At 45.4% G+C, this 13639-nt stretch overlaps 1 protein-coding gene across 3 annotated transcripts in view; it reads right to left on the reverse strand.

Annotated features, from left to right (window-relative positions):
- The window catches only part of KIF13B (kinesin family member 13B), a 124882-nt gene that overhangs the window by 51013 nt on the left and 60230 nt on the right, over window positions 1–13639 (reverse strand). For all 3 annotated transcript variants that reach the window (XM_048517223.1, XM_048517214.1, XM_048517233.1), the window contains exons 25-29: window positions 11879–11934; window positions 11025–11149; window positions 9339–9515; window positions 2650–2742; window positions 906–1058 (exon numbers count right to left, since the gene is read on the reverse strand). In XM_048517223.1, coding sequence (XP_048373180.1) covers window positions 906–1058; window positions 2650–2742; window positions 9339–9515; window positions 11025–11149; window positions 11879–11934 — 604 coding nt within the window. The remainder of the gene's footprint in view (window positions 1–905; window positions 1059–2649; window positions 2743–9338; window positions 9516–11024; window positions 11150–11878; window positions 11935–13639) is intronic.

The raw sequence follows: 13639 nt of genomic DNA on the forward strand, positions 1-13639 counted from the left end.
CAGATTAGCCTGTGAACTCCCGCACGCGCCAGCTGGGTGACCTTGGGTTAGTTAGTCACAGCTTTTCGGAGCTCTCTCAGCCCCACCCACCTCACAGGGTGTTTGTTGTGAGGGGGGAAGGGCAAGGAGATTGTAAGCCCCTTTGAGTCTCCTACAGGAGAGAAAGGGGGGATATAAATCCAAACTCTTCTTCTTCTTCTTCTAATCCAACACTGGTATTAGACAATGGAACAAAGAAGATTTGAGTCACTGGGATGGTGGGGGGCAACAGGGGGAAGCACAACGAAGGAAGACCCTCTGCTAGAGCATTCAACTCACCTGGGCATCTTTGCTGGTAAACATAAAGCTGCCTTATTCCAACTCAATATTACCTACTCAACCGGTGACTCTCCAGAATTACATGCAGGGAACGTCTAAGATCTTTTTTATAACCAGAGATACCTGGGATTGCTCTTGAGACATTCAATGACTTTGGGGGGGCGGGGGGATATTGTTCCCTGAAAAACTGAATTCTCCTGGTTATCTGCAACCCATAGTTTGGAATCCATTGCTTTACAGGTGAAGAATATAATGTGGAAGCAACAATGAGCATAGTCTTTTTGGAAGTGCACCTGTGTCATGGTATTTCCTTTCCAGAAAGGCTTGCCAGGTTAGATCCCTTACATTTTTTGGAATGCTGATGTAGATCGTTCCTTTTTGCACATTCCTGCTACTTTCTAGGTCTGTAGCAAACTACTTCTGATACATTTTCTTTGCAAACAAACCTGCTCCTTAGGGGAAAAAAAGATTCCTAGGTTTCTGTCAGATTTCCATGAAAGTTACTGGGCTTTAATGCAGAAGCCACAGCTTTACAATCTACAAGATGCTAACAGGTACGTAGACTTTTTAAACTGGAGTTAACTAACCTGGCGCAGTCGGTCCAGAGTAAGAATATTCTCGACAGCCAGCACACTCCGGAGGTATTTCTCTATATAGGCTTCTGAGTCAGCTGAAGCTGCATTTTCAACATTGGCTGCCATTCTTGCTAGTGCCTCACGCTCTTCAGCTCCCTGAGCATCCTGGAAGGGAGCAAAAACAACAGTTATGACAGGCTATAGTAAGGGTAGCTCCATGCAAGATCACAGAAGAAAAGCTATCGATGTAGGACAAGCTGCTAGAGCAGGGGTGTCCAACTCTGGAGCTTCAGATGTCCATGGACTACAATTCCCATCAGCCCCTGCTGACATGGCCAATTGGGGCTGATGGGAATTGTATTCCATGTACATCTGAAGTGCCAGAACTGTACACCTCTGTGCTAGGGCAAAATTCTGGGGATTCTGATCTGAATTAGTGATCAAAAATCCAGAGTCCCTCAGGGACACTGCTCCTTCTATAAGACATTCACCCCATCCCATCCATTTCGATCTGGAGAGGAATTGCCACTTAAGAGTACATTCCTTGAGAATCAAGCTCGGGAGGGGTGTGTGTGTGTGATTCAGAGCAGTCCTCTTTGCTGTGGCCAGAGAGCTTCGGAATCTGCTGGCCAAGACAGGCCTAGCAAAGCCCTTCTCAACTGATATCATTAGAGGGAAAAGGCTATCTGTCCCTGCCATTTGGTTTCCAGGTTACACAACTGTAGTGGAATTGGGTAACCCCATTTGGGGAAGGGCTATAGCTCAATGGTAGGGCACAGAGTTTGCATGCAGAAGAAGAGTATGGATTTATACCCCACCTCCTCTCCTCACAACAGACACCTTGTGAGGCAGGTGGGGCTGAGAGAGTTCTGAAGAACTATGACTAGCCCAAGGACACCCAGCAGAATGTAGGAGTGTGGAAACACATCTGGTTCACCGGATAAGCCTCTGCCACTCAGGTGGAGGAGTGGTGAATCAAACCTGGTTCTCCAGATTAGAATCCACTTGCTCTTAAGTACTACACCATGCTGGTTCCAGTTAAGAAGGATTTCATAGCCAGTAGGACTGGGAACTACTCTTGCCTGAGATCTTGGAGAACCCCTGTCAGGCAGAGCAGACAATACAGAGCTGCAGAGGAAGATTAATTTCAGGAAGGGGAAAAGCTGTCTGGTCAAGCACAGGTACTAAATGCAGAAATTTCAGGTTCAGTTCTCAACTTTTCCAGTTTAAAAGGATCTCAGCAGGCTGGAAAATACCTCGGAGAGCTGCTGTTGAGACGATACATCTATTGCTTCCATTTTCCCAGCTTTGAGCGGCTGGTTCAATTGTTGCCACTCAGAAAGAAAAGGGGATTTTGTCCTAATCTTCAGCATCTTTAAGATCTGACCAGCAGCAACTTCCATGAGCTCCCACCGTCCCACATGGGGAGCAGAATGGAACGATGGCTCCACTCCGCTGTGCCCCAGAGCCTTCCCTCCCCTCCCCATCAACTCAACTGGGGACAGATGCTGGCAGAGACACTTCAGACAAATACACCAGCCCATTAAGATAAAATGTATTTACTCATCCATCCCTCTATCCAACTTTTATCCCACTCCTTCCCAACAAAAGTCAGGCTCAACTGTACTCTAACTTGAAATAACAGTTGAGCAAAGGGGTGGGGTGGGTGGGGGTTCAGTAGCAATTTTCCTTTACCTTCTCTCCACCCCCGCCCCTCACCTCCACAAAATAAAAAACCCTTTGTCCAAATATTCACCTCTGGGATATTTGAAACAACTTCAAAGGTGACTCCACAGCCAGGAACAGAACTTCGGTAGGACATTCGTCTCAAGATACTCTGAGCAAACCCCTTGGGAAGTAAAAAGAAATCTCAGTGCCTTGCATAAAAAAGCCACATAAATAAATCTGTCACCAAAATTAAGACATTACGCAAAGCAACATCGACTTGGCAAAGCAAACGAAAAAGAGGAAGAAAAAGAAGCTGGTAGCTGCTGCCATTTACCTTCCAGAAATCACTGACCCTCGGTGGAAGAAGAGATCCATACACTGGCCCTGTTGGCATACAGCCCCACAGCACGACAGGGGGGCCATTTCTAAAATGCCCTGCCAGTCATACCTGGATGTCACAGACAGTGTGGACTGAGATGGATGCTATCTTAACCCATGGACTTTGGTACTAAGAGGGGGTTTGGCTGACACATGCTTTCCCCCTTCCAATCAAGTATGCCATAGTGATAGACAATGCCTCTCACTGAAGGCTCAGCAACTTGGATCTGGAAAACAACAGTGTAACTTTGAACAGGCATACTTGCCCTCTGCCTCACAAAGAACACGCAAACGCCTCATGCCCTGACTCCAGCTAGCTCATCCTGAACCCCCACTTCCCAAACGTTAATTTAATCTTAAACCTCCTGCTCAACTACCAAAGAGCCATCAACCTTTCAAAGTTTCTTTGTTCAACAATCCAGGTTCAGAATTACTTCGGTCCTAATATCATCAGTGCAGCCAAAGCCTCCCAGGTTTTAACTCAACCAAGCCTTTTTCCACGGCATTGTTTCTGCCTGAGAACAGAACTCTGCTCTGTTTCTCAAAAGTAGCCCGTTATCATTGCCAGAGGGTTAACATTTCCTAAAATAGCCCCTCCCCCAAAATCCATGGCTCATTGCACTTGGATGTCCTCCTTGCGCCCATGAGTACCACTGGCCGCTATCTCTTGCTCTCCTTGGACTTCTTCACTTCAGGAATGGAAAATATTACCCTCCCCTCAAAGCCTGCCTATATTCCCCTCTATTTATCACCCCTCTTTATATCCTAGGCTCCCTGAAACACTCACTCTCTGTGTTTACAGCTTGCATATGTATTTTTATTATTTTTAATCCTTAATAATATTGTAAACTGTCTACTTAATTCTGGCTTTTGTGCAGATTTCAGAGGATCTGGACTCTCTATAAATTGGTATAGACCCCAAGCCCAGCTTCACACATTGCAAGGTCTGTTTCCCACGAATTCCCCGAACTAAAAGGAAACAGACTAGAATAATTTGGGTAACAGTCTGTTCCCAGTTAGGGCGATCAACCAACTGATGATCTTTCATCTGATCATTCCTCTGCCTTGTATTCAATTACGTTTCAATGACATGCACATTTCATGAAACCAAATCTGCCCTTTGGAGACTTGGTAGTGTGAGATAAGTTACAACCACACAATGGTGATATGACAGAAAGATCTCAGCTTTCCAAATTGGTTCCAAGCCCAAACAAATATGGAAGGATCCACAACATTTGAGTGCACTTCAGGAGGCCCCAAATCGTATCGGGCGGGAGGGTACAGTGGGGTAGGGTGGCAATGCGCATGGTTCTGTTTTGGTCACTGTGCAGGAAGTAAATGTCTGACCAAACCACAAAGTTTGCGTCTGCATTGCAACACAAAGCCTTGCAAGTTACTACTCCACCAGTGTGCCTACCCTTTTTCCTCTGTTCTGTACGTGGGTCGTCGTGCTCTGAATCACAGTCAAGTCTTCTAGTCTTTAAATCCTTGGCCGCAAAGATCATTACCAAGAATGATTTAAGAGGGGCAGAGCTACTGTTTATGCCTACAGGGTGCCTCGGCTGAGGTTAAAAATCTGACACCTGAATTAATGCAGAGATGAGTCATTCTGAAATGCCGTAAAAAGTCCGGCTGCCCACCAAGGTTATTGATACGGTCTTGAAATATACATTTGGGTTAAATATCTGTGGTGGAGAATAGCTAAAAAGCTCTAGAAGCTGAGCAGGTTTCAAAACAAAAAAAGGGGGGGGGGACAGGCATGGAGGACTTAGGCTGATGGCTTATAACAAACTGAGCCAGCAGAACACTTCTACAGAAGGAGTGGGTGGGTGGGTGGGGTGGGCACAACTGAGTGATAAAAACAGGTAGAGGGTCCCTTGTTCAACACCCAGGATCACAAATCAAACACCCTCCAGCACCAGACCTAGGAAAGCCCTCTGTCCGAGACCATGGAAAGAGGCTGCCAGCTGATCTGTGGTGCTAGAACTGGGCTAGGCGAATCAACAGGCCCGTTCAATAGAAGGCAGCTTCTCATGTCTTTATTTCTGGTTTTTGTTTAGGAGAACACAATTTTCTTCAGAAGACCGTTTCAGAGGGCAGGTCTGCAGCAAAATATTTACATTTGAGTCCAGGGACATCTTAGAGACTAACAAAAGTTATCTCTTGGTTTCTTTGGGAGAACCATCTATTTTGAACTGTCAGCAATTACAAGTGGTCCCCTTTGCTTTTTTTTTTTGCTTATCTGACTAAGACCACATTCAGGGCATAATGGGAAAAGCTTGGGGAAATTCAAGATTGGACTGCCAGTGGGGTATAGTGGTTAAGAGCAGGTGGATTCTAATCTGGAGAACCAAGTTTGATTCCCCAGACCTCCACCTGAGTGGCGGAGGCTTATCTGGTGAACGAGATGTGTTTCCGCACTCCTACATGCCAGTTGGGTGGCCTTCGGCTAGTCACAGTTCTTTGGAACTTTCTCAGCCCCACCTACGACAAGGGGTCTGTTGTGGGGAGAGGAAGGGAAAGGAGCTTGTAAGTCTCTTTAAGTTACAGGAGAGAAAGGGGCGGAGGGTAAAAATCCAAACTCTCCTTCTAGAAAGTAACGGTTGGGGCAGGGTTGATTTGGATAGGGATAATGGCATGGAGGAAGGGATGGTGATCCCTTATTCAATTTTAAATAGGTATTGGCCTCCTGAGCTAGTATTAACCTTGGCAGTGGAAAAAGTGGCACAGAGCAGTAAGCTGCCGTGCTGCAGTCAAAGCTCTGCTCACAACCTGAGTTTGGCTTTCATGGAAGTCAGTTTCAGGTGGCCAGCTCAAGGTTCCCTCAGCCTTCCATCCTTCTGAGGTAGGTAAAATAAGTATTCAACTTCCTGGGGGTAAAGTGTAGATGACTGAGGAAGGCACTGGTGAAGCACCTCATAAAACAAAATCGGCCTAGAAAATGTTGTGATCTGACATCACCTCATGGGTCAGTAATGACCCAGCGCTTGCACAGGGGACAACCTTCACCTAGATGAAAAAGGGCAGATTCTTGTACTGCACCTATCTTTCACTCATGCAGGAGTTAACAGCGGCCATCACACTCCCACCCAAACCAGACTCGCCCCAGACTGTGGCTTTTTATCATTAGAGTAAACAGAGGATACAATCTCAGATCCCAAAAGGGTAATTTGGCCAATAGGAAAGCCTCTGAGCTCAGGAGCTGCCCAAAGGTCATTCTGAGAAGAAGGGGACTGTGGAGGTTTGGCATTGGACACCTAAATCTGTTTTTAAAAGTGGTCCTCCCCAAAAATTAGTCGCTTGTCTGCAAATCATGGACGGAAGTGTATTCTAGGGGTTATTTTCATCATCCCAGGTGAAGTGAACCAACAGCCCACCCAAAAGCATACCGTGCAGCACGAGGCATTTGGCTCCTGGCCCCTGAGAACATCTTTGCTCCATCTCTCCCTAAAGCGGAAGTTTGCACTTACCTGAGCTGCAAAATGTACAGCCCAGGTTACAATCCTAGAATGGAGGCTGACAAAATGCAGCTTAAAATTATACTGAGATGACAAAGCCACCTCACAAAACCACCATAAAAGACAGCACCAAGCATACTTGTGGTTGTTTTTGCTCCAAGAAAGCACACCCATTTGTGTTCTAAAGAACCTTTATTGCTCTCCTCAAAGAGAGCACAAAAGACAAATACGCACCAGGTGAACTATTTATTCATTTATTAGACTTGTACCCTGCCTTTCCCAATTGAGGCTGGCCTCAAGGTTCCCTCTGCACTACCATTACATCCAAAGCCACACTTGTTTATGCAATAAGCTATGTCAAGATGCAATGGCATGAATTCACTTCATCCTCGCCCTCCATTTTTTACCTGTTCCCAGTTACCTCACAGCAAACTGAATTTAAGCCAAGCCAAGCCAACACCTCCAAACAAAACCCAGATAACAAGCTCCATCAAAGCAACAGAAGAGGGACCTGCCACAAATGTCACTCAGACAATACTGAATAGGTTGGGTAACAAAAGATGGGTCAATCCACTGACAAGGTAAATTTGCCAAAGCAAAATTTTGCTAACATGCAGAAAAGGCCCAGGAAACCTACCAAATGCTGCCCATTAAAATCACCTGGGGATCAAATTTGAGGCAAACAGGGTTGGCAACACGAATGATCTTCAGTATACTGAAGCCATGCAGAGAAAAAAAAACAGTTTCCCCCCCTTCAAGATGCTGCAGCAGTAATTGATTACTACCCTCCTGGAGTCTTTCTGCAGGGGTTCTAGCGACGGCCATGGAATCAGGAGCAAAGAAGAACCAAAAGAAAAGGAAGAAAGTCAGTAAGGCAGAAGGACTGAGTCAGTGGGAAGGGTCCCAACTGGAGATCTAAAAGTCATTCAACAATGTGGGGAGGGGGGAACAGAAAGGTGGCAATCCCTCCTTCCCGAATCTCCAGAGACAGCACTTATAGCAGGAATTTAGAGCAAGGGGGAAAGAAACGAACCAAAAGCCAACACAATTCTAGCTAAATTACTCTCAGCTGGAGAAGCTAAATCAAATAGCAGCATTTCCTTTCAAAGTAGTCATTCATTGTTAATGGAAAACAGAACTTCATCCTGATTTCTGCAGCCCGGTCATGTGAAAAATGTGATTTCTGTTGGTCTGTGATGCGTTGGGGAGCCATGAGGCCAAAACCGGGACTGGGACCAAGTGTGTGTACATTTTATAGAGTTCCTGGACCAACCTAGACCATGAAGGCAGATGCAGAAGTTCAGAAGGCACGTCTGAGCTTCACCTGGTCTTTGGAGTGGACTCAGAGTCACAGGCTTTTTAACTGTGATTATCTAAAATAGTGGTCTTCATCTGTGAGCCCCACAGGTAGGCAGGTAGGCAGGGAATCTGTACTTAGCAAATCTTTTTTACTGCCTTTTGGAAGGACTCGCTAGTGCACATGCATACAAAGCATGCCAAGCCTTCCTATGCACGCATGCCAGATGGAGCAGCAAGATGGCAACGAGAGACCCCAATTAATGGCTAGAGAGGATGCTTCAATGGCTTCTTCTTCCTCCTGATGCCTGGCTTGAGTTCCTGTCCCCAGTTCTTTTGGTCTGCTGCCCTTTTCTTGGCCTGGACACTCTTGGCCTTGAAAATCTGGCAGCCCCTTGTCCTAGCATAGGACGTGATGTCACATGATGTCCTATACAGCCTGGTGGGTTGCATGGCTGGAAAAGTTGAAGGCCACTGCCCTAAACAGCCACGCAGTCATGACATCTCAAATAGTCAGCAGATGCATGTTTAAAGGGCAGAAGTCTCAATATTCCAGGAAAACTTTCTCAAGGAGGCCTTCTTTATCCAAATCCAAATCCTTTATTAGGCATAAAACCAGTGCCAGGAAAGGCCTTCTTTATGTTCAGCTCAAGTCCGGAAAAAGACTCCCTGTCATTATTTATGTCTGCGACCAAGTCCTAAATGGCTTGGGCCCTGCCTACCTAAAGGAGCGCCTGTGCCCATATGTACCTGCCGGGCCACTGAAGTCACAGGGGTAGCTCTCCTTGCGGTACCCCCTCTGCCAAGATACGGGGGACAGGGGCATGTCGGAGGACTTTATCTGGGATTGCTGCCAGGTTTTGGAATAACCTTTCCTCAGAGGCTCACTGGGCGCCTACCCTTTATGGGTTTCAAAACCTGGCGAAGACTTTCCTCTTCATCCAGGCTTTTGGGGAGTCTCCCTGGGTGCTTCCTCTATGATGCAGCTGGTGGGGGTGGGGGTGAAGGCGAAGGTAGTGTTTTTAACAGATGATTTTATGCATAGGTATGTTTTAATGTTTTAGGTGCTTTGAGATCTTTAATACAGGCGAGGTATAATTAAAAATAAATAAATAAAAACAGCTCGTGAAATACTCAAGATCAGTAACAACTGATTTGGTCCCCTGTTCACTGTGCTAGAAATCCAGCAAGCAAGCAAAGGCTATAAAGCTAGGGTTGGAAGTAAGCCTGTGTGGAATGGGTCAAAATGCTACCTCCCATATTATGCTTTGATCCCCCTCCCCCAATGAGAGACAGCACCACTAAAAATCTGAGTTGTAGGTTCTTGGTTGCTGCAAAGCAAAGGTGAACAGTAAGATTTATTTTTACACTCCTGTCCTATTCAAAGCTCAGTTAAGAGAATTCACTGCTATAGTATGTGATGACAACCCTTAGCTTAAGATGGCTTTAAAAAGTTAGGTTGGACAAACTCATGGAGCCAAATGGAATTTCCACGCAAAATGAAGAAATTATGCAGCTGAGCATCAGATGCAAGGAACAGAGGAAGGACCTTCTGGGACTATGTGGGGGCTGCCCAGAGGCATCTGATCATCTGAAGCAGAAAACGGAATGCTGGACCTGGCCTGAACAAGCCAAGGGGATGTACCTGCTTGCCGTAGACACTGACGCATATCCGCTTCCGGAGGACAATCTGCATTTCTGCTGGATGGCTGAGCTGCACCGTCACTCGCACTATTAGGAAAACCCTTTGCTCGGCTGCTGTTCCTCTGCTGAGCTGGGGGCAGTTATGAACCGCGGAGTCCCAGGAGGCTTCAGCCTTCACCTGCAACACAAACATACAGAGGAGATGCCAGTTAACAAGCAGAGTCTATTGACACAGTGATCAGGGCTTCCGGTGTGGCTGGCTTTAATGGCAAATGCTAGTGCTTTCTTCCTTGCCCTGTAATTTTGCAAGGTGTTTTTTTTCCTGCTGCTGGATCTTTTTACCATTTGAGAATAATGCAGTATTTTATTTATTTGTCTGATTTAAAGGCTGCCCTTCTTCATGGCCAGCTCAGGGTGGCTTACAATGAACACGCAGATTAAAACAGTGGTGATTGGCCTGCCACCCAGATGGTGCTAAAACCAACTAATTGAAGGGGATGGGGAAAATGAAGGGAAGGAAGGAAGGAAGGAAGGAAGGAAGGAAGGAAGGAAGGAAGGAAGGAAGGAAGGAAGGAAGGAAGGAAGGAAGGAAGGAAGGAAGGAAGGAAGGAAGGAAGGAAGGAAGGAAGGAAGGAAGGAAGGAAGGAAGGAAGGAAGGAAGGAAGGAAGGAAGGAAGGAAGGAAGGAAGGAAGGAAGGAAGGAAGGAAGGAAGGGGAATAGGTAAAGGACAAGGAGGCCAGCTCTGGTGGAAATACCGTTATTGCTGCTCTCAACCCTGGCAATAAGATCCTTTCTCTATCCCTCTTTGCAAATATATGCTGCTGTTTTAATTATACTTCACTGTTACTTACTGTTCCAGAAGTTTGCCCCATTTTTAAAACATAAACAGTTTAAGAATTATTTAGTAGGTAAAACATGATAATTCTACCTATCTACCACAGTTCATTTATTTCCTACCTTCCTCCGCAATGCGGACCCAAAGTATAGTTTTCCTTTCCTCCATTTTGCATAGTTTTCCTCGCCTCCATTTTATCCTCACAACAGCCCTTTGAAGCTGAGTATGTGAGACCGGCCCAACGTCCCCCACGAGCTTCCATGGCAGAATGTGGATTCAAGCTTGGGTCTCCCAGATCCTAGGCTGACACTCTAACCTAGGGGTGGACAACCTATGGTGCTCCAGATGTTCATGGACTACAATTCCTATCAGCCCCTGCCAGCATGGTTGGCCATAGGTTGGCCATGATGCTTTAACCACTACATCATAGTGCCTGCTTCCTCAAAAGGATCCCATGGAAAAATAGATTCCTTTTTCCTGTGCCACTCTATCTTCACAACAACCTTGTGATTCAAGTCAAGGGGGGGAGAGCAGAGAGAAACATAAAAACAACCCAAGTACACCAGTCAATTACATGAGAGGAGACTGAACTCTAGCCTTTACTTTTTCTGTCACAGAGCTGTGGGCAATGCTGCTGCATTATTAACAGTAGAAGTACAGCCTTGGCTCAACTCAACACTGACCCAACCCAGGAGAGCTCCATTCCTGGTATCTAAAGTAAGAGTAAGTGGGAAATACCTTCAGACTTTGAAGACGCATTGCTGGTTATAGCAAACAAAACTGAGCTGGAAGGTTACTCTGTATACTGTTGCTTCATACGTTCAAGGCCACCGGCAGTCTGTCTACCTTACCTCAGTGTCATGGTGCTTGACAATCTGCAGTTCAAAGAACTCGTCTTCGTCTTCACCCACCAGGGTGGCATCCCAGCCACCAGCTTCAGGCTCATCAAGGTTATCCTGAGAGCTAAAATCATCCGCTAGAGGAAAGACAGAGAGTGGGATCCAATAAAAGGGTAACTTCTACAGTGAAGTCATGTGAGACCTGCCAAACTATGACTGTGCACTGTGACTGGTCCTCAATCTCCTTTTTCACAGAGAGAGGCAGCTACCCATTTCCACTGTTAGCAGAGCTGGTTCATACTGTGATTTTCTTTTTGCATACTTTCCAGAACTATTAAGGTTAACGACTTGGACGATCCAGGCTAGCCTGATCTCAGAGTCTGAAAGCTGAGCAGGATAGACCCTGATTCACTCTGGAGAGCACTAAGGATCTCCAGAGTTGCTAGGCAGAGACATACAATGGCAAGCCACATCTGTTTATCTCTTGCCTTGAAAACTGCATGGGGTGGCTATAAGCTGGTGATGACTTTATGGTACTTTCCACTGAGGCTAGAAGAGTCACTAGCTACAGTGCTGTGATCCCAGATCAGCACTAGTAAGACTGTGCATCTAATGCTTTTTTTCTGGTCTCAAAGCCTTAAACGTTGAAGGCTAGAAACAAAGGCCAATATGCAATTGTTTTAGCTAGGGAGAGACATGAAAGCAAATGGCTATTACATCTCTGCCCCCGCCCCCCTACTAAGTATTTGCAGGATTGCTTTTAACCCACCTTTTGAGGCTCAGCATAATTTTTTAAAAATTCCTTCTGCTGAGTTCGTTCACATACCGTCCTGTTACTTTTTAAATTTCTTTGCCCAGCAACTTACCATTTAAATCAAGAAAAATGACTGGAATGTGTGTCTCCATGCCGGGCACAGGTGTCCTGAAAGGAAATAACAGACACAAACAGGGATGGCATAACAATTGAGGGAGATTTAATGCAAGACATGTCCCCTCTGATACAAGGCTGCTGTATATTACATTTTGTACCCATGCAATTGTAGGTCAAGGCAACGATAACCTTGTAAATGTGACTTTATCATAATTTACTCTTGTACACACAGAGGACAAAAGCCGTCATAGTTCTTAAAGCAGGTTCTCAGCTCAGAGCGCATTCTTGGTACCTTGGAGAATTGGCTTCTCAAAAATCTATCCTGCCTACCTTTTCTTGCATATGTTGTATGGTTAAATGCAAATCCACCCTTCCTGTATCTGTATTCACATCGCGAGTGATGGGTTACAAGTTTAAAGCGCAGATGGTTTGGAAATACATGTATAAACAGGGCAAAAGTACCAAACAGCTCTGCTGCAGCTAATGACGATGCTTTGCATCCACACATTGCTTTTTGAAATGGTCAGAGGGCATCCCATGCATTACGCTACAATTCCGCAACTGTGTAAGGAAGGTCAAGATTATTATTTCCTTATTGCAGACTGAGGAATCTGAAACAAAGCTGAGGTCATTTAACTGCAAAAGGCAGATTCACATTAAGGAGCTTCTGCTTTGCAGCTCAGCCTCTTCACCCCTGTAGTACACATAAATTTAATCTCATTTATTTACTTCCCTTATACCCTCGCTTTACGTTCAAAGCTGCTTACATCCTTTTCCTCTCATGAATGTTATCCTCACTATTCTACAATAGAAGTTGGGCTGAAAGGATGTGACTCACCCAAGGTCACCCTGCAAGCTTCTATGGCAGAGAGGGATTTCAAACCCGAGTCTCCCAGATTCTAGTCCAATACACTAAGTACTATGGCATGCTGGTTCTCATAACTATGTGAAAGACGTGTTATAGCTTTAGATGTACATATAAGACTTCTTAGGTATACTCCTAAGAAAATATCACATGACACTAACTAGGTACAGCTTTCAATCGCCATACTGGCATATATCTCCATAATGTAGGCATATATAAATAAATCCACCCTTTATACTTGATATACCACAATAAGAACAAATATAACTCATAATCGGCCACTTCTAGCTAGACACTTGGTACTGCCCACTTTCAGGCCTCCTTCATAGTTTTAAGGACTAGAACCTTGTGTCTCCCCCAATTAAACAAAGGCTAAGATTCCCAGGAAGGTGAATTCTGCAACAATGTCTTACCTTGCACAGTGAAATAAAGGCCCCTTCCGCACATGCAGAATAATGCACTTTCAATCCACATTCACAATTGTTTGCAAGTAGATTTTCCTGTTCCGCCCAGCTTCAAAGTGCATTGAAAGTGGATTGAAAGTGTATTATTCTGCATGTGTGGAAGGGGCCAAAGACAATGCAATGTATTATGCTTTCTGCATTCTGAATGAGGTTTGTTTTTTGGGGGGGGGGGGGGACTCATTCAGGCTGAGAAAAAGTAGCTTGCCAAAAGGTCACCTGGTAAATTTATGGGCTGGGCGTGGCTCAAATCTAGGCTCACAGCTCACTCTCCCAACAGACCTCGCTGGTGCCTCTCACATTTAATTGCTCACTGGGGTTATTATTTTTTTGCCTTGTTGGTAACTGCCACGCCTGGGACTCGATGATCTCAGGCTGGGTTTGATTTTATTATCAGCATTCTGAATGAAAGATTACAGAGCAGATCTGC

The sequence above is a fragment of the Sphaerodactylus townsendi genome, linkage group LG01, assembly GCF_021028975.2.
Source record: "Sphaerodactylus townsendi isolate TG3544 linkage group LG01, MPM_Stown_v2.3, whole genome shotgun sequence".
In the NCBI taxonomy this organism is placed as follows: Eukaryota; Metazoa; Chordata; class Lepidosauria; order Squamata; family Sphaerodactylidae; genus Sphaerodactylus; species Sphaerodactylus townsendi.